General features: G+C 37.6%; 1 protein-coding gene across 1 annotated transcript in view; it reads left to right on the top strand.

Moving 5' to 3' along the window:
* The window catches only part of LOC125227865 (transmembrane protein 132E), a 117,709-nt gene that overhangs the window by 75,344 nt on the left and 20,920 nt on the right, over positions 1–21,445 (top strand). Inside the window, 2 exon segments of the mRNA XM_048132244.1 lie at positions 9,068–9,899; positions 18,977–19,120. Coding sequence (XP_047988201.1) covers positions 9,068–9,899; positions 18,977–19,120 — 976 coding nt within the window.

Raw genomic sequence — 21,445 nt, 5'->3', positions numbered from 1 at the left:
TATACCGTTGTAACATTGATTCTTTACTTCTTTGAATTGAATATTTAATTTATAATGCACTGCACCAATTTGTTTTTTCCTTGTTTACGTTATTTATAATATAAAATTCAATTCGTTATTCAAGTTTTTAGCTTTTATAGACCCGGAATATTTCAATTCTACTAATGCTCATATCGAAACTTTAAGTCGGTCTGGCGGATGGTTGGGTCCATCCGATTGGTCTGGCTGCTTACAAACGGTCTAGTTATAGGTCCCTGCGTATCATATATCAAAATCAGGCTTGAGAAAATGGAGTCGTTTTTTGCCAACTTTGTCGCGTCTGGCAAAAGTTATGGCCGGCGGAAACGGTCTGGCATTGATGATAACCAATTTCTAACAACGTGCTCTAACACATATATAAAAATCAGCCTTGAGAATTTAAGGAAAGTAAGCACTTTTTTTTTTCACCTTCATCACTTGATAGCAAAAAATTGGCCGATGGGCCGAACTAGAAAATATGCACACATTAAACGCCGATGTGAACTCTACATTGTCCCAAAGTTTCATCCTTGAGAATTTGAGGAAGGTCTGGCGGGCCTGGGCTCTTGATCTATTAGTCCGTCAGTTAGATCGTCTAAAAATACTGAACACATATTTTTCGCTTCATCTAATTAATGAAAAAATACAGGGCATCAAAGTTCCGGAGTGGGGGCTTGTGAAGTCACTTTTAGGTAAGAATTGTACCTAGGCGTGACGTCACGCGAAACTTCAAGGCACTGTACTGTCGTCATTTCCGTCCAAAATTTTTGATGATCTAACTGACGGACTAAATATTTTTTTAGTCGTCATCCCAATTCTATATTTTCACCAGCGGAAATTAGACTTGTGAATATTTATTTTATGTCGAACAGAAAAGCTACTTCACTGTACAATATAACTTAGTTCAGTGCTGAAGAAAAGGCGGTCTCCAATATGCATTACACCTATCCATATTCCTGGTATACCTCGTATAGCTCAGTAATTTATCACAAAAAGGCTCAAAAGAAGCTCGATAATGATGGCACTGCCAGTATGTATTGCCACCCTATTCTATCCATAGATTTTTTACATGTCGGCCAAGTGCGAGTCGAACTCTGACATGTGGGGTTCTAGATAATATTTTTTTGGTCTATGTTGTATTAAGAGAAAGTTCTTGCACGAAGGTATTACTTATCAGCAGCGGCTGGTCCATACAAGCTGATTCCCACCGGCTTGCCTAAAATTGATTACTAGTAAAGTACCTATAATGTTAAGGTAGGCCTTTTTCTAAGATGTTGACATGTAAAATTGTTTTTACCAATAAATATTCTGATTTTGATTCTGATTCTTTTGTGCTCAGTGTTGCCTAGCAGAAATTTTCACCAGCCGCCACTGTTACTTATTTTAATTTTTGAAATGTGGCTCTTTATAAAGAAGAGTGGATTTCAGTAATGTTAGAAGCTTATTTTGTTTGTAAACCAGTATTATAGACATACGAAAAATTGATTTTTAACAATACTTGCTATACTTAATTAAAAAGTCAAAAATTTGGCTGTTAGATCATGGAACTTTACCTACAATCACCACGTACGATTGCACTCTGTGAAAATAGCATAGGAACTCGCCAAAACAAATATTTTATTATATATGTCTAGTAATTCCTACGGTTGTTCAATAAAGCTCAACGACAGTAATCGAACAACGAAGGCTTAGTAGCCTCAGTACTAGTAGGTACCGCTTGTACCCCCGAGCATGGAACCCTAAAGAGGGATATTACAACGTTTCAGCAGTAAAATGCGATACAAGGATCTGGTCGTAAAGTAAAGCCGCAAACATGAGGCTCTTGCCCGTCGTCGGGGCTCCGATGCCGGGTTATTGATGGCCCGTAATGAGACTTGACTCAACTTTGTACTGTTCAACTCATGCCTGGATTTTAAATGAAACTTGACTAAATGGTATGCAGTTGGAATGTACGGTGAACCTACGGAAAGGTGCTTTTACACGTCAAGTCCCGTATTGCGTGTTGCCATAGTATGTGAAACTTATATTGCTGATAGTAAACAATAACAAACACATATGTAGGTATTTAAAGACACGAAGGCGGTGGAGTATACGAGTCACCACTCCTTTTCAAACCCGGGATTCTCGCTTGGTAGGTAGGCTAGAAGACCGTCAGCTAGGCTATAACTATTTCTAAATTGCCTCATTTATTGTAATTGTTCATATTTCGATTTTTGCCTAAGTAGTTGGCTTTTTGTTTTCATAATCAAAGCTAAAATCTACATTTAAGGCTTTGACTAATACACGTAAATTATGCCACGGCACGCTTTTAGGTTGCGTGACGAAGTAGTTTTATAAAACACGACTTTCATCTATCATTTGGGTTTGATATATTGTACTTATACGGAATGGAATATGCTTACTTCAATCAATAGACGCATTAGTCTTGAGACGACGACTGTCATAATGTGTTTTTTAAAGTCAATAGCAAAATCGTCTTAGAATTGGATTTAGTACGTTTTCTTTTATACATTTATTAGGGTCAAACACGAATACATGTACAAAAATTACACTTCCAACCTTAAAATAAAACAGTACTTAACACTACTCCCATGCGAAAATTCATCCGCAACGCAGGCTTCTTTTATTGTATGTATGTACTTACTATCACACTATTGGTGCCTATACTTCTAGTCAAGTCTTTAGAGTTATATGAGTAATATGAGGTAATTTAAATAGGTACTTACCTATTGAAATTTTGTACGGCACCCTCGGTGCGCGAGTAAAAATCGCGCTTGGCCGTTTTTTTTTCTAATACTACCATGAATTTCATGACTGAAAAACCACTTATAAGTATGTATCGGAAAGAAAGGAAGATTAACACCTGCGTAACGTATGTAAAGTCCCTGTAAAATTACAAACTCAGATATGTATGAGCCGGTGTTATTGTGGCTTCGTTGTGTAAAATTGAAAGAGGCAAACAATTTATTCGGTATTCACCCTTCTCTGGCGGAGGGTGGATCATTATTTTTTATGCGGCATTCTTTTACCTCCATTTTCTCAGTCTATTGTCGTTTTGCACAAACTTTTGTGGCTTTAATATCGTTACTTTGTTATGAAATTTATAGAAACAAATTATACGTTTAATAATTGGTTTAGGATTACTTTTCATTAACCACAATCACGAATTTTCATGATACCTGTTATGTAGATTTATTTTTAAAGCTTTGTCTCTACCATAAATAATCTGTGTCTGTTTCTGATATTTACCAACCGAATTTATGTTTTACCAAAATAATTTTTGTTTCTTTGTGGCTACACAAAGTAGTTGAATTAAAGTTTCTAATGGTCTGTTCCTTGGTTCCTTCTTTCTGAGTGTTTTGGTAATAATAATAAATCTATTAGTTCCATAACCTCTTGATCGAGTCTGCGCATAATTTAATGAGTGTAATAGATAATGCTCTCAATTGATTGCTACACGTTTTCCTGGATTAATTTAATCAATTTATTAATTTAAAAAAATGTTGTCATATAAACCATCCACTCATAATCAAAAGTTAGGTAAAACATCGAAATAACCTTCGCTTGCTAATTTGGTTACCTATCTAATAAAGTGTTCCAGTGTTATAACATTGTGATAAAAAGTACCTATTAATTTCAATTCCTGAAACTTTTTGCTGACTTAAAGTCGGGCGAAATTTAATTTGGAAAGCAATATAATCTAATAAAGCATCGGTGCCGCCTGAGGCTTAGCGTAAATCTTCGGAACTGTTGTAGCTGGAAGTTTCGCAAATTGCTATCTCTTTTCGAATCGTCCCTTTAACTTTTTTTCCGGCGTGGGCGTAGGGTAGGTAAAGAATAAGGTAAAAATAGCGAAATAAGTAGGTTTATATTTTTCCTGCAAATCTGCGGAGAACATTTTCCGAATGAAACGCGATTATTAGTCTTTCTTATTAAACATTTTAGTATCAAAAACTTTCGGGAAAACCAACGCATTTCTCATGGAAATTACGAAATTTGACACTTTCGAACACTAGATATATACTTGCAAAAGTGCAAAGTATGACGAATATCACAAACTCCGTTGTTTTTTTTTATGTTGACGGGAAAGTTACATAATAGCGTTACAGCGAGGAAATGTCGCCAGTATCCTTGGTACAATGCCTCAAGGGCCTATTTTAGACATAAGCTAGCTTTTAAGCTTAGTCTTAGTTTCTTATATAATTATGTAAATATGTTCATCTAAATAAAGATATTTTTAATCAACTCTTAAAATCAGATTGATTATAATTACCAAGATTAAATATACCTAAGTACTTGCAGATTTGAGTACAAACTAATCAGCCTGTTCACATACCAACATCCGTAAGTGTTTATGGATGCACGAGTAGGTATAACTCAACATGAACTTCTGAGAACTTTATCTACCCACTCGTACCCTAGAAAAGCCAACCCCTACGCAAACGGCTAGACTCTCTGACTGCCACTTATCTACAGCCTGAATTACTGCACCACTCGGTTTATGAGTGTTTTATAGTCACGAATAAACACGTCCTATGTACCGAAGTACTATGTAGGTTTCCATTTGGCCTACGATAGTGTAGGTATTTTTAATTTTTTTTAGAGACGTATTCTATTCAGCTTGAAATGTTAACGACCACTGCTAAGTTAAGTTTAAAATCGAAAATATTATTTTTTATAATAATATTTGATGATCTTCATGAAAAAAAAAACATGTAATAATGATTAGACTTTTTCTTATTCGGTAACAGGATTAGAATTGCATTTCCAAAGTCGAAGCTACAAAATACAGTACACTGAGAGTTTAAGAGTATGCAATTGTATCATAAATATCGTAATGTTTTAAAGATCTAGTTGGTAACTTTGAAAACAACCAATTACTTATTTCATTTAGATATTCTCTTTTATCAGAATTGCTAAAACATCACTACCAATACATATTCTGCTTTTGATGTAAGTGGCTTTCAAAGTGATATTCTGTGACACATTTTCATTTAATTAGCATTGCAAAACAAAAAATGGCAAACAAGTGAAAAATAATACATTTTCATAACGAAATATTCTCGACTCGACGGTTATAATTTGACAGATGAAGCGAGTGCGGCCACAAAGTGAATTGGTTAATGTGTTGGTCATTAACGGACAAATATTTGTCCATTTGTCAGGCCTTGTTGCCACGAGGCGTGACGTCATTGGATGGGCTCTGAAATTTTACCGATATGTATTCATGAATACGTGCAACCTGAATATGCAACGATATAAATGTTTCGAGTTCGCGGAGTACTTACAGTGACTTGAATATTCAGCAGGAATGGTAATACCTATACTTAATGATGAGCCATTGTGAATGTTGTATCAAGTTCGTAACTCGGTAAATTGTTTTAGGGAAATACAGTTTTCAAAGTATAAAATGACGAAATTTCAACACCATATAATTAGTAGGTATTTTGATAATAAGATCTCTCGCATCTCAAACGTTGGCCAATGTCTTACGGGACGACTAAGTACTCGGTGTCTAACAAAGATTTCAATCGCTCCTTTAAACAGGAATGTCACCTTTGGCTTCCTTTGGCACTGACAGATACCTGTTATTGAAATCAGAATACGGCTGAATAAATGAATATATCTCTGTCGTACTAATATTTATGGAAGAGTGTTAGAGATATTACCGCTTTGTTCTCTACGATGCTATGCAACGATTATTATCTTGTCTAGGTCATCTGATTTCATTTCCTCAGTACCAATAGGTAATTATAACCTGCTAATATTTATGTAAAACAAAACCCTATAAAATTGTTAAAACAGATTCGGCATCATGTTGCGAGAAACATTATTTTCGTTAAATCGTTTTTCATTTTCATTTTTGCGCTGCGGTCACTTTATTTCGGTTTCCCGTAGAAAATGTTATTTTTTCGCGTCGGCTTTGTTTGGTTACGTTACGTCGTGCAGATCGAATTAAATGATAAATATTTTGGTTTAAAGTTTTCGTAGTTTTATGTATTTTTAATACCTACTTAACGCAACAATGCAGCATATCAAACTAAACTGTTCCATTTTCATAGAAAAAATGATAATCGGGAGAAAATTAACTCTCAAAACTTTTATTGTAGGTAGGTATTACCGTACTTCGGCATACAGGTTGTACTGTGGTAAAAAACCTAATTACAGATATATAAACAATATAAACATATAACGTCGTTCCCAGCAAGAAACGCTTGTTTCAATATATTGTAAAATATATCAATGAAAAGATACGATACGATACGATACGATCATTTATTAATAAAAAGATATTTTACAAACTTATATAACAAATCAATAGGTTTATCAAAGATAAGTTTTATTTATCCTTTACATATAGATCTAAGGCACATTATGTAAATATAATGATACCTAGGTGGACGGAATACTCTAGGCAGTGATCCGTTCAAATATTTGCTTCTCTTACAGGCGTCACCCGTTATAACAAGACATGCATGCATATACTTATTTCTTCGTCAAACAAAAAGATTAAGCTATTTACTCTTTACTCATATGTATTCCTATTTCCGTGCCAAAACACGAATGGAAAAGCGTTTTCATTTGCCACATATTGGCATGTTGTTTCTTTGCAAACAGCCAGACGTATCATCTCGAATGGGGTTGGAAGCGCTGTGAATTTTTCTTTGTTCCAACGGCGTCACGTGCTAAAGCTCTTTATTATCCGTACCCATTTCCCAGGTGTTGGCAAAGGTATGCTAGAGGGCGTCATGCGTATGCCTTCTGTACAACGTGTACGTCCTTTTAGATTGACAACGTACAAATGATGGTGACGGATGGTACGTAGCAGGAGTAGGTTTATTATTTTATCGCAAATAATGAAGGTAATGTAAGCGTATACTCTTATTATCTTATTCCTAACTGTACCTAGGGAAATACCTACCTATATTTATATAGAATACATGAAAACGTTTCACCATTTTACATGCATGTACACCTATATTCAATTATTTGAATAAAGCTGCACGTACAAGATTGGCGGGCGCTTTTCCTCGAATTCGAGCCATTTTCTGCAATACACGTTGGCCAATACTGTTTTATTGCGTGACGTCAAAGAAAATGCATATCGAACAAAATTGGACCCGATATTTGTACAAAATACATATCTCGATAACTTGAAACAAGTATGTTATTTGACACTCATGTTTTTAACCGACTTCAAAAAAGGAGGAGGTTCTCAATTCGACTGAATTTTTATCAATCTACAGTCTGACAAAAAGAGTAAAAATTAAAAAGTGCCAAATCAGCAATTCCCGTCAACTTTGTACAAAAATTAAGGGAAAAGTTAAATTTGTTTTTATTAATTCCTATGTTGTTACCAAGATTTTGTTGATGAATTGAGATTTTATTAAGTTTTATTTCGTCATTAAGGTTCTCTAGTATCTATATTTTCTTAATTATAACAATTATCCTGTATATATCTTACGAAAGTCGAATTATATTACTAAATGTTGGTAACAAAATAGGATCAATTAAAATTTGCTGACGTGGCATTGTACAAAGTTGACGGGAATTGCTGCAATATTGTAGTGTCGTGCCTTTCAAATCAATATGTGTGAGAAAACCAGACGACACTACAATGTTGCCATTTTTTAATTTCCACTCTTTTTTTCCAAGCGTACAACTATAATATGGCTTAATATCTCAAACCGTCAAAATAAAATGTCAGTTTATTATTAGATCATTCGTATAAGGTATCACTTTGAAGGCACTGGAGTTTAAAACAAAAACAAACTTAAGACTTGTGTATAACTTGTATAATAATTTTATGACTGGATCAGGCAAAAATATCGCGAGATCGCATATCAATTATTATTTCATTTATTTACAACTGTGCAAATATTCAATAACACGAACTAAGAAAGGTAAAAAAAAATAGATTGAACGCGTTTTAAGAGCATTAATTGTACTAGACAGGAAGAACGATTATTAAATTAACACGTTACATAAATAATGCACAAATATTCCAACTGCTTCTATTTTATTTTAATTTTTTGCGTAACCTTGATGAACTCGATGGTCGAGTTCGAAACACGAATCAAGTTTTTTGTTAACTAGTGTTCGTCCTAGGGATATCTATTGAAGACCAATGGATTAAGGATGTAAAACTGGTATACCTTCGGAGGTGTAAGAAGTGATAGATACATAAATACAAAAGTTATATTCAGTAGACGGTCTTCTCCACACTGACCTTAATAAAAACGACAAATCGAAGCCCTAAAAATCTTTTTCTTTTATTCCACGCATTCACATCTCATTCGAGGAAATCAAAAGGATCTCTCCATTTCTTCTAAACATTAGGTACAAACGTGACATAAATCCCTCTTCCCTAAACTGGGTCGTGCCTGACACGTGACGTGACCCATCCGTCATACAGAACGACACCCACACTTCCCTCACAACTTCCCATACTCGTGTTGCGTATCTATCTCAATCGTCAAATTACTCAAAATGTTTATCCTGTGTATTTAAACAGCTTCCTTAAACACTTGTTGTCACACATAGCTTAGGAGTATTCCTACAAAACGTTATTTCTAATAAAATGTAGGTACAGTCGAGTTCGTCAATGTACACATATTTATGAACTCGACTGTACGTAGTTAGCATTGTCGCTTTAGATAAATAATTAATAGTTTTGTTTGCCGCATAGTTAAATACTGAAAGATGCCAAAATACTGATGGGTGAAGAATCTACTACCTACTTAAATAATGTTTTTTACGTTAAGCCAAAAATACACTCCTAACTTATAAATAACGGAATGTTTGTAAACAAAGTGAGAAAGAAGCGACATCTCACTGCGAGCAGAATGCAGTTGGAAGGGCGCCAGCGCGTTACGCCACGACGCGCTTTATCTCGCCGCGACAAACCCATTGAAATATTAAGGAGCTTTTTCTTCTTCCATAACTTCATTAGTCGAACTATGTTGTTAGGTGAGATATCTTATCTAAGGAAGCACATGAAAGAAGTTTATTTTCTGTTAATTAATTTGTGTCCATTTGGTTGTTACAGGTACCGTTCTCGGCGTAGAGGTTCACTTTGAAAACAAAGATAGCGGATTTTTTCTAAAGCACACGGCAAGATGGAGCGGTGCGGGCCCACCCCCAGAACCGATGGGCACAGCTCTGCCTGGATCTCTGCTGTCCTTGGACCGATTTACAGTACTTCAGGGCTCCGCACCAGCTTCCGTTCGCGCCACATACGGACCCTTCTCCACCAAACAAACAGTGCCAGCGCGCTACACGGTACCTGATCCCTTAGAACCGCCTAGAAGAAACGCAACTCTAGTCGAACTACAAGAAGCGACAGCACATAGACTTGATGTATCAGCACATTTAGTGTTTAGAGAACTTCCTCGAGATGCACCCGTGCTGCGTGTGCTTTTTCATACGGGTGGAGAAGGGGGAGCTAGAAGAGCTGCCACTCGACCTAGAAGAGTTTGTATAACATTACACGCCACTTTAGGCACAAAGTCACTGACGGCAACATGTGGCCCCGAGGGGGAAGAGGGCGCATGCTTGGCTGAGCTTACCATTCCTGCGTCTTGGTGGCCAGCAGATGGAAAAGGAAAGCGGCCGCCTCGAACAGTGCGATTAGCGTACAGTGCCGCGGAAGCTAGTAGTGGAGAATCTGGAGAAGGCGCTTGTGGGCGGGTTTCTGTTCAGCCAGCGTGGCCCCTGGGAGTCGTCACATTGGCAGGGGCACGAGCTGGATACCGTGAAGCTCGAGCTGGTGCTTCAGCTCTTCTGCTACCAAGAGCGCCATTGTACCCGCATTCCCGATTACATTTGCCCTTTGTCGTCCGACGGGATGCCGCTCATTCCACTGGACATGTTGTTATCAGGTGAGTAATCAACACGAAACACACATTAATTTAATATGAAGTTTTGTGACAAAATAGTTTCTTTTTAAATTGAATGAGCAATATCAAAATGACATGACAGTACGCCACCCAAGATCACTGCGGCTGACAGCGCGCGGCGCCCGAAATGCTATGTCACTGCAAAAGCCACTTCACGTTAACGACGCCCGAATAACTTGTCTGTCTTTCTATTACGTCAGTTCAACTTGGTAGAATTCGTGTTTACAGTCCCACCCAACGAGGTTTATTGAGTGTCACCATGATAGTGTTTCATGTGTGGGAGTACCTACTATGTAATTATTGCGAAATTCGACATATCTAAATATATAAAAGAAGAAGCTGACTGACTGACTGACTGACTGACATATCAACGCACAGCCGAAACCGCTGGTCCTAGAGATTTCAAATTTGGCACGTAGGTTCCTTATGTAGTGTAGAGGAGCACTAAGAAAGGATTTTCCAAAATTCACCTCCTAAGGGGGTCAAATGGGGGTTCAAAGTTTGTATGGGGAAACAAGATTAGTTTGACTATTTTATTCGAAAATTCACAGGAAGATTCCTTAAGACATATGACTGAATACGTGTTTCAGGTTTTTTGAAAATTTAACTCCTACAAGGGTGAAAAGGGGGTGATAAAGTCAAAAAATCAATATGGGTATCGTTTTTATAGTTTATCGGGTCGCTGATCACGATAAATACAACGTTTTTAAAATCTAACGAGGCGGAAGTGAAATACCTTCTCCCCTGTTGTGTTGCAATGGGGTTTAAATATCAAAAATATATATAAAAGTAGATATTGACTGACTGACATATCAACGCACAGCCGAAACCGCTGGTCCTAGAGATGTCAAATTTGGCACGTAGGTTCCTTATACAGTGTAGAGGAGCACTAAGAAAGGATTTTTCAAAATTCGCCTCCTAAGGGGCTCAAATGGGGGTTCAAAGTTTGTATGGGGAAACAAGATTAGTTTGACTATTTTATACGAAACTTCACAGGAGGATTCCTGAAGACATATGACTAAATACATGTTTCAGGTTTTTTGAAAATTTGACCCCTAAAGGGGTGCAAAGGGGTAAAGTCAAAAACACAATATGGGTATCGTTTTTATGGTTTATCGGGTCGCTGATCACGATAAATACAACGATTTTAAAATCTAATGAGGTGGAAAATAAATTTTCTCCCCTGTTGTAGTGCAATAGGGTTAAAATATCCAAAATAGCCATAAGAGGAGCACTAAGAAAGGATAAGAGTTTTGAATGATTCACGGTTATTTTCATTAGACTTATATTGACCGGGATATAAAAAGGTAATCACGGTCTATATCCCGGTCAATATAAGTCTAAGAAAGGATTTTTCAAAGTACACCTCCTAGCATGATAATTTGACAGGGGCAAGGACAGGGACAGGGATAGGGACAGGGACAGGGACAGGAACGGGATAGGGTTACGGTTAGGGTTAGGGATAGGGATAGGGATAGGGGTAGAAATAGGGATAGAAATAGGAATAGGGGACGGAGACGGGGATAGGGATAGGGGAGGGACGGGGATAGGGATAGGGATAGGTATAGATAGGGATAGGGATAGAAATAGGGATAGGAATAGGGGACGGAGACGGGGATAGGGATAGCGGAGGGACGGGGATAGGGATAGGGATAGGGATAGAAATAGGGATAGGGGACGGGGACGGGGATAGGGATAGGGGAGGGACGGGGATAGGGATAGGGATAGGGATAGGTATAGATAGGGATAGGGATAGAAATAGGGATAGGAATAGGGGACTGGGACGGGGATAGGGATAGGGATAGGGATAGGGATAGGGGACGGGGATAGGGATAGGGGAGGGACGGGGATAGGGATAGGTATAGATAGGGATAGGGATAGAAATAGGGATAGGAATAGGGGACTGGGACGGGGATAGGGATTGGGATAGGTATAGGGATAGGGATAGGGATAGAAATAGGGGGGGGAAATAGGGGGGACGGGGATAGGGATAGGGGAGGGAGGGATAGGGATAGGGATAGGGATAGGGATAGGTATAGATAGGTATAGATAGGGATAGGGATAGAAATAGGGATAGGAATAGGGGGACTGGGACGGGGATAGGGATAGGGGACGGGGACGGGGATAGGGATAGGGGAGGGACGGGGATAGGGATAGGGATAGGTATAGATAGGGATAGGGATAGAAATAGGGATAGGAATAGGGGACTGGGACGGGGATAGGGATTGGGATAGGTATAGGGATAGGGATAGGGATAGGTATAGATAGGGATAGGGATAGAAATAGGGATAGGAATAGGGGACGGGGACGGGGACGGGGACGGTGATAGGGATAGGGGAGGGACGGGGACAGGGACGGGACGGGGACGGGGACGAGGACAAGGATAGAGATAGGGACAGATAGGGACGGGGATAAGAATAGGGATTGGGGTCGGAATAATCGGTCGGCAATCGATATATAGGCAGTGTAAAATGCAGGTGGCTCAGTGGGAAGGGATTAGTAAGTAGGCATCGGCGAGTATCCTGCATCCGTGATAACTATTATATTCAATGTGCTGTAAGAAGATCGTTGTTTGCTTGCCTTTTATATGTTTACATTTGCAATAAGTATAAGCAAAATGGAAAAAATTGTAAGCGATAATGCAAGGAAGAACTTTTTACCCTACCGACCATAGCGTCGAGATACTGGCTATGTGGGTTGTATGAAGTTTCCCCAGTATAAATATTTATATAGGTAAATTCATACATATTCGTACCTACTACCTACGCTGTGGTCGCTGTATAACAATTCTACAATCATTGCAAGAATTTCTTTTAAAACAATAGTAGAATGTGTAAGGTACAGTCAGCCAAAAAGCAGTGTAAGGTTCTTGGCTGACCGTACAGCAAATAGATCAGTTACAATGGCCCCCCAGTAGAGAATTGCCCCGCTTTACCTTAATCGAAATAATCGCGGACAGATGTATCTACCTACAAAGAAACCTACGGATCCAAATGAAAATCTTATTTTTTGTAAACGTTTCAATAAGAATACTTTTATTACGCGGGCGAAGCCGCGGGTAAAAGCTAGTAAGACAATAAAATAGGGATGTACCGACTATTGATTTGGCCGACTAGGCCGACTACCGACTAGTCGGCGCTTGGGTGGTCGATTAGTCGGCCGACTAGTCGGCTAGTCGGCCAGAACATAATTTTCGAGTAATTTATCAAAATTTTTGAATTACATTGGTCGTTTGTTGGCGCTTTTCATTATTTTTTAAAGGTTCAAAGGTCAATGAGAATATTGATATACAATTTCCATTTTTAACAAACGGTTTGGCTTAAGTGGGTAGCAATCCTGCCTATGAAACCGATAGTCCTTGGTCGGACATTTCTTTCTGTGATTACTGCTGTTGTTCTTTTGACTAACAACATAACAAATAGGTTCATAATACAACAACATCAGCTGTTAATTTATGTTTGTACTGTTTTTCTATCACTTATAATGTGCCGACTAATCGGCCTTTTTCGCCGACTAGTCGCCGACTAATCGCCGACTACAAATGTGGCCGGATAGTCGGCTTTCCCGACTAATCGGCGACTAGTCGGTACATCCTTACAATAAAATAATCACAAAATATAAAAATAGGACACTCAATAAAATCTATCTGAGTTACTTATCGTACATTTGTATATATTCATTTTAGGTTAACAACATAGCTCAGGTATACTAACAACAAAATAGGCAGGTACCATCGCAGAGCGAAAATCACCTTGATACCGTCCTATCGAACAGAATGTATTTCCAAGGTATTCAGACGCGACATAAGCATTTTAGTTTTTCCTTTCATTAAAGTATGTGTGATCTGTTATGGGGTGTAATCAACAATACTTAATAGTAAGAATATTGACAGAACAGTCATATGTTATGCGCGTATGCTAGATATTTGGTATGCCTCCAACCAACCTCTGGTTGAGTGTCAACTAAAATCAATGTATCATCCTAAGCTGGGTAGTAAATATGCTTTAAGTTGTGGTACGTGGAATAGACGAGGCGGTATCGAGTGTGGTCGAACATTTTATGGGCTGCGGTGCCTGACCAAAGCACTGGGCTGGAGCGTTATTACAATTATTTGCCGAACACATGCTCGTTGTAACCAGGAGAGTACCAGTAAAGTGAGCTTTTCAAATCCACTTAGTTGGCATAGATCCTGAGATCATATTACCCTGGTTATACGAGAACTGTACTTGCTAGGCCTCGCAAAGCCTATAGAAATTCGAGTGTTGGACACTTGGCCGAGCCGCGCCGCTCCCGTTAAAAGTTTCCGTGGCCACAGCTTCAAGTGGGCTTGGCAATAAATGACTGAGAATCCGTTTGTTTATAGTGAGAAACTCTTGAATATTTTGTTACAATTATTTGTAGTACTTAACCAATACGACATCATAAACACTGATAAGTTTTATGGATTTCGTTATGGGGAAATATTAACGGTGAATATTATCTGATTGATCAAATTAATATGTGACATTTTAATTAGCTCATAAAAACACAATAAATTGACAAAATTTTAATTGAGTTGAGTATAGAAGTGAAATAAATATATTCCAAAATCTTATTTTAGGGTTTGTGATACCTACATTAATATTTTATAGTCATAGTCAATTGAACTCCGAAAACATTATCGTAGTGTTAATGCCGAATAGGAAACACTACTTTTAAAATAAAATAAATAGTGTACAAAAATAATACTCAGTACTTAATGCTACTTACGCTGAAGTTCGTTCTCGTTCAGTTGAAATAAGTTTTTCTTGAAATAACTATTACAAAAAATGATAAAACGATGAAACCTTTCTGAAGTCTGATAAGTTCCCAAGCGGCTTAGTTATCAGACATTGCTTCTCGGAAACTTCGCCGTATGATATGTTAAGCAGTTTCGTTCTTCGGTAACTATTGAACTTCATTTATTTATTCCAATTTAAGAGACAATATCTTGCCTGTGTACAATTTTAGGTACATCTTTTGTGTTTTTTATTGTAAGTGCGAGCTCTTCTACCCCCCGATACGACGTCTATGTTTTCCTTTCTTTGATCTTAGTAAGTTACTTTTTCCCGTCTTCCCTGTTATAACTAACTGCCTTCGATCTTACTCTGCAACGTTTATAACAAATCTTATTGAAGTAAGGTATTTAAGTAAATTTCGAATAAAACATGGTTTGGTTACATAAACTGTTCTTATGTCTAATTTTAGTCCCACTGAGATTCGGCATATTCAAATAAAAACTTAAGTTAGTTTTAGACACTTATAGCAATTGTAACAAAAAATTTACTAGCATAATAAATTATACATTACTATACCTACTATTTACTGTATTTCCAAATCAAACTAGTTTTATGTGCGATGTCTAATTGCTAGTAGCAAATGCAATTATTACATACATGCATGCGTCCCCACACTTTGTATGATTGCTTTACATTTATACGCGAAGTATTCAAATTAAATTAACATGATACATTGTGGCACGTGCCACGAGTACGGGGCCAAAGCCGCCCCAACGAAAGAACATTAACTGATATTTAGTGCTCGCACTAAATGTAAGCTAGATATTTACGCTCATACCATGATTTACGCATCGTAGTCGCAATAACAACAAGAACTTTTGAATCTTCAGATGCAAGAAACACCTGAAGCAATTATTATTAAAGCAATTTATTGTAAACATTTCATCATTTTAGTCTTTAATGGCTCATTGCAGAGCATAGCTATAGGCCTACATACGTTCGTACGTACGCGCCTTATCCTAGCTAGATAGTATCATCACTGTCACCTATCCCCAAGCGTTCTTCCCGTTAGAAAATGGCCACCAATCTGTCCACATTCATATTTCTTACCAAAAGTAACATCGTCCCTGTGTATGAATCTGACTGCCTGCTAATTAGTTTCTTTTCTTTCTTTTAGCTGCTAACCACCTCTTTGCATGGCCATTCTTTCTTTGCATGAAAGCATTTCAATACTTACTTGTCATTGAATAATGTACCTAAGTAGATGTTTCTTGCTGTTGAAACAGGCTTTCAGAACATTTATTGTCACAATAATTAGATATTTTTAAATAATTACTTGCCTACTGTACTTACCTGTGTTGCATTGCCGCGTGATAGTTTTGCAAAACACTAAAATTAAATCAGCTCGCGTATGCAGTGGTGCAAGCCTCCGCGGCCGGGCCAACACTAAATGTTATTTAGTACTGCGCCACCGAGCAATTCGGGGTAATCTAAGCGCTGTACTTCCATGTAAGATGATTTCTAGGAATATACGAGTATTCGATAATTCCAAGTGATCTATGGCTTTCTTATTTACCTATTTCCCATTACTGGGAGCTTGAGAATACGATTAGCGCTTTTGAAAAAGTAGTTAGACGTTTTCCGCATAAAAAACATAATTATATATATTTTTTTTATATAAAATTACACACTTACGATCGCATATTATTAATAATGATCCTGAAGGATGGTCACGATACTTATTTAGTCAAATTGAGGATTCATTACAGGCATAGGAAAAATTAGCGAATTTTTTGATCTGGCCCCGTAGCCGAATGATATTTCTGCGACGCGAAACGCCACCGAAACGCCGCAGAAATGTAGTCTGGCTTATTCGCGCCAATACGCAAGAGCGATAGATATAGATAGCTACGAAAGAGATATTATCGTGAGCGTTTCGTGAGCGTTTGTGCGTTCGACTACGCACACAGATCTTCCGTCCCATTATGAATACCTACAATCTTTATTCTTATATAAAATCTTTTGATTATCGTAATGATGAATGGTGGCCGGTCAACATTCCTATTAGCTAATTATAATTGGAAAACGAACAGTTTTCACAGTATACCTGTCAGATTGTGCTTACCTCAACATGATTGTTGCTAAGCCGTCCCACAGAAGCCTTAGTTGCTAAACACGCAGCGTATAAACTATAGCGGCTGTTACTCGATCGGCGTAAATATACTACCGTCTACTTCGCTATTATTGGTATTGGTTTCATCACTCGGTTACTCTATTATACAATAGGTAGTAATTTTATTTCTCGGGCAAACAATTGTCAAAATACTCCCATTAAGTACGTTATTTGCTTAACTAGCTCTTGAGACACAAGGAAACCTACGTTAAGAGAAAAACCTCCAAAATCGCAATAAAGACTCTTTTATATTATTTTCCTTTTAATGCCTAATATTTCCTTGTGTGCAAAATTCAGTAAAATCTTTTTTTACTCCTAACTTCTCATGAAAAAAGAAGGTTAGGAGTTATGAGTGCTATCCAGAGGGTGGGTCTATAATAAAGGAATCTCGGCGGCGCAAGTACGCTCTGCGCACCACCTGCTGTAACTCCGTACATCTGTGCCAACTTTGAGTTACGGCCGGCGAGCGCAGGACTACAGCTTTTCGCCAAAATGGAAATTTATACCACACCGGCTTAGGCAGCCTAGGTGCCGAATTTATACCTTTATGTATCACGGATATTAAAACTTGTTAAAGGACGAGGAATATACGCGACGGATTTATAAAGCTCAATTTAAGCGCTAAGAGGATTAATTTTGGTTTAATTCGGATTGGATGCGCCGCGAATATCAATAGTAAATTTCGTTGCTTACTCGCCTCAGGTGAGCGTTTGACTTGGATAAACCAATATGAAAATTGATTTTAATAACTGATAATTAGACTGGCCTCGTGTTTTATTAAACTTTGATTCAAGGACTTGCCTACAATACTAAATACGTTAACGAATTCAGTTTATATTATTCAAGGTTGCGAAAATCGCATGCATGTTGTTAAACCTCCTAAGCCTGGTTTACCAGGCTTGTGTGTTCCTGTTTGGTATAGAACTTGATCGCATAAAGCTTCTTAGTAGCACCTGTCGTCCATTCAGAGGATCGGTTTGGGAGTATGCCACTATAGGTATAGATATATGTTCCGATATGAAGAGAGCGACCGATTAATATTGAATAGGATTCTGAAAGGGTTTTGAACGGCTTTATATTACGTTGAGCTGAGTTACGTAATTCTGGATATCTCAATCATCGATTTAAAGTTATGTTCTGAATAAATTGACATAGATTTATAGTTATGAATAAGTTGGTGTTTTATAAGTGCACAATATCAATTTGCATTTAAATGAGCAGACAAAAAGGGCAATGGGACGTAGCACACTTCGTTGACCTTTTGGCTTTACGTTTATACGGCGTTCCAACTTTGGAGGCAATGGTGATATAAAAATCTTCTGCCTAGTGCCAAATCGTGTGTTTTAGCTGCGCAAAAACTCGACAGCTGTGGCGCTCAAGAGTTGCAAAAAGTTCGAAAACTATTTGTTGCTTTGGCATAGCATTCCGGACAGTGTGGTAATACCGCCAGCCTTCTGGCACTCTATTGTCTGGCGACTAGCTAGAGTTCATTCCTTTTTCTGATTTTTTATGATATAGGTGGCAAACAAGTAGACAGGTCACATATATTTAAACTTACACGATTATTACACATACTTAATATTGTAAACGGGACTTAATAATTACGCATAACTAAGTTTTTAACTAACCTCCGACGTTTCAAGGACGATATCGGTGAGTCTGCTGCGAGACCATGAGGATAATGTCCTTGAAACGGCGAAGGTTAGTTAAAACTTAGTTATACGCGATTAAGTCCCGTTTACAATAGTACTAATTCAGCTAATGGTAAGCGATATACCGTCGCCCATAGGAACCTGAGGATTGGGTAGGGTTATTTGTTATATGTATAATTTAAATCCTATCAAACTCAGTGTATTTGTGCAGTTAGAGTCAATATTAGCAGTTTGAATACAGATATCATATCCAACCGACTGCGCCATGGAAAGTTTCCTAAAAAAAACCTTTTTAAGTCGCCGCTGAGTTTCTTCACATTATTACGATTTACACAGTGAGATCAAACAACAACCGAATAAATATGTATGTCATCGCTTTGTATTTTTTTATGAATTTGAAAGTATACCTCGTTTCGTTTAAGTTAGTATATGCGTTTTTTTATATAATAAAGTTCTAACTATGTATTAAAATTCTAGAATGAAAGTCAAGTCGGGCCTGCGGCTGATCAGCGTGAACGCAGCGAACTCGCGCTGGGCGGTGACGGCGGAGATCAAGCCGCGCGCCGCCACGGTCACCGCCACTCGGCTCGAGCAGCCGCTCAACGACGACAATGGACAAACGTGAGTTTTTAATCATTGTTAGTGTATTCGGGTCTGCGGCCGATCAGCGTAACCGCATCGAACTCGTTGGTCAATGACAGCAGAAATTACGTACGCCGCCATCAAGCCTACCTGCCCCTGATCAATGACAACTAACTTCCAACGTGAGTTTTTTTTTTATAATTTTGGATTAGTACCTTAGCGACATCGAGCATGTACAGCCTACTCTCATCAAATTATCACGACGGAATTTCGAGACGTATCTATCCTTTTTTTATCTGTTTGTGGATATAAAATGTTCTAAGACACGCCTTGAGCTGCCCCTCAACGACGACAATGAACAAACGTTCTTTACTACGTGTTTAATGGCTTACTCGTTCTAACTAGGTTAATAAAGCTGAAGTAAAAACTAAAAGTGTCTAGAAAGATTAACCGGGGAAACGTGACTTCTTTACATATGCAGTGTCTTTACTATTCTTTTAAGTATCAAATACATAACAGTACTAAATTACTAGTATCATACGAAATACATACATGTAAAGCATATATATATATATATATCCGTTTTTTGGACACAATTCTATAATATCCGACACAAATGCCGAATTTATCCCATTCATATACGCACAGACACATAAAACTCCAATAAAAATAATAAAGCAATTCATAACATTTACACGATGTATTCAGCAGACAAATTAAATTTGTACCTACTGCACGTTGTGTTTACGAGTATTTCTCTTCAAACAGTGCTACCGTTTATTGCTTAAATAAACATCAGAACGGCCAGTATTATTTGCATCATTTTCCAGATATTAATTTGCCCAGCCGAGTTGGCACGCAGTTTGCAGTGCTCGGTAATATCATTACACGAAACGTAAGTAAACCTCATAAACGCTAGTCGAGGATAGCTCAGGAACGCGATCGCAATCTCAATGCGGTGTGCTCCAACGTGCACCTCAGACTGGCCTGCAGGACGGATTTAAAGGATCCAATTCCATTTCTATTTTCTCAACCCTACTTTCGAGCTTTCCGCGATCCTATTATAAATAAATGGGTCAACTGCTGCGACAAACTTTGCGATTCGCTGGAATAACGGCTTATCCTCAATTATTTAGCGTGAAATATTGCTCTCGGCCGTGCTTACGTGACTAGCCTATTTTCTAAATTGCATAAGCAACAATGTTTTAGTCAATATTTCTAACCCATGTCCCGTAATAAAATTATACAAACTTAAACAAAATATAAGCCTATGCTTCCTCACGTTAGAAAGAGACAAATAGTAATGTACTCTCCATCCCTTCAACTATCTCCACTTAAAAAACCACGTCAATTCGTCGCTCCGTTTTGCCGTGAAAGACGGACAAACAAACAGACATACACACTTTCCTATTCATAATATTAGTATGGATAAAACAAAGTACCTATCTTTATAAATAAAAATCATATAAATAAACCATTAATTCAGTTAATTAACAAATAACGATAGATAGATCGCGTTTGTCAGGTACACAAAGAATTTAGCTTTTCTCGTAATTTATACCTTGCACTTATTTTACGAGTTTCGTGCAAAATGTTAACATTAATTCCTTATTTACTAGGTATTTCGCAATAAAATAAAGCCACGTCCTCATTTCCCCGGCAGGATTTGTTCACAATTTCGTTCACGACTGGGCATGTAGGGTTGCATTCGCGGTAGTAAACCTGCCTGGCGGTTGCCGCGTTTTGCAGCTTAATGAAACTTGGCGTCACGACTTTTCAACTTATTATTGCTTGTAGCGTCGAGTTTCCGCTAGAAACCTTGTTCTACAGAGATATATGAAAGTTTTTACGACTTTTGCGACCTCTCCTAGGTACGCTTAGAAATTACTGAAGAAGCGCAATATTATAGAGCGAACGGAGATGCTTTAAAAACGGACTAGGTAACTTAATACTCATTCTGCACTAAATGTTACTTTCACACGTGTTAAGCAATACGACACGATCCTTAATCGAATATCTTGGGTAGCATTGGATACTCGTACCAATTAAAATAAATACAATAATATAAAATTAATTTATTTCAATCTTGGTTCATAAATCATAATATTGTATGTAACATCCAAAATAATAAAAATAATATGTACAATAACAATCACAATATTTACATTCAATCAAATCCAATTACATAATATATTTATTATGACACCCATCATTTTTGACATTTTGTATTATTCCTTTGTAAATAATATACCTATGTACCTAATTGTAAGACTGACGATGTATAATTAATACAAATAAATGAATATGAATATGAATAATAAAATTCAGGTACAGTTGGGCAAATTTCGACTGGGGGACAATTTT

The sequence above is a fragment of the Leguminivora glycinivorella genome, chromosome 7 (genome assembly GCF_023078275.1).
Source record: "Leguminivora glycinivorella isolate SPB_JAAS2020 chromosome 7, LegGlyc_1.1, whole genome shotgun sequence".
In the NCBI taxonomy this organism is placed as follows: Eukaryota; Metazoa; Arthropoda; class Insecta; order Lepidoptera; family Tortricidae; genus Leguminivora; species Leguminivora glycinivorella.
This window is presented reverse-complemented; position numbering and strand designations above follow the sequence as displayed.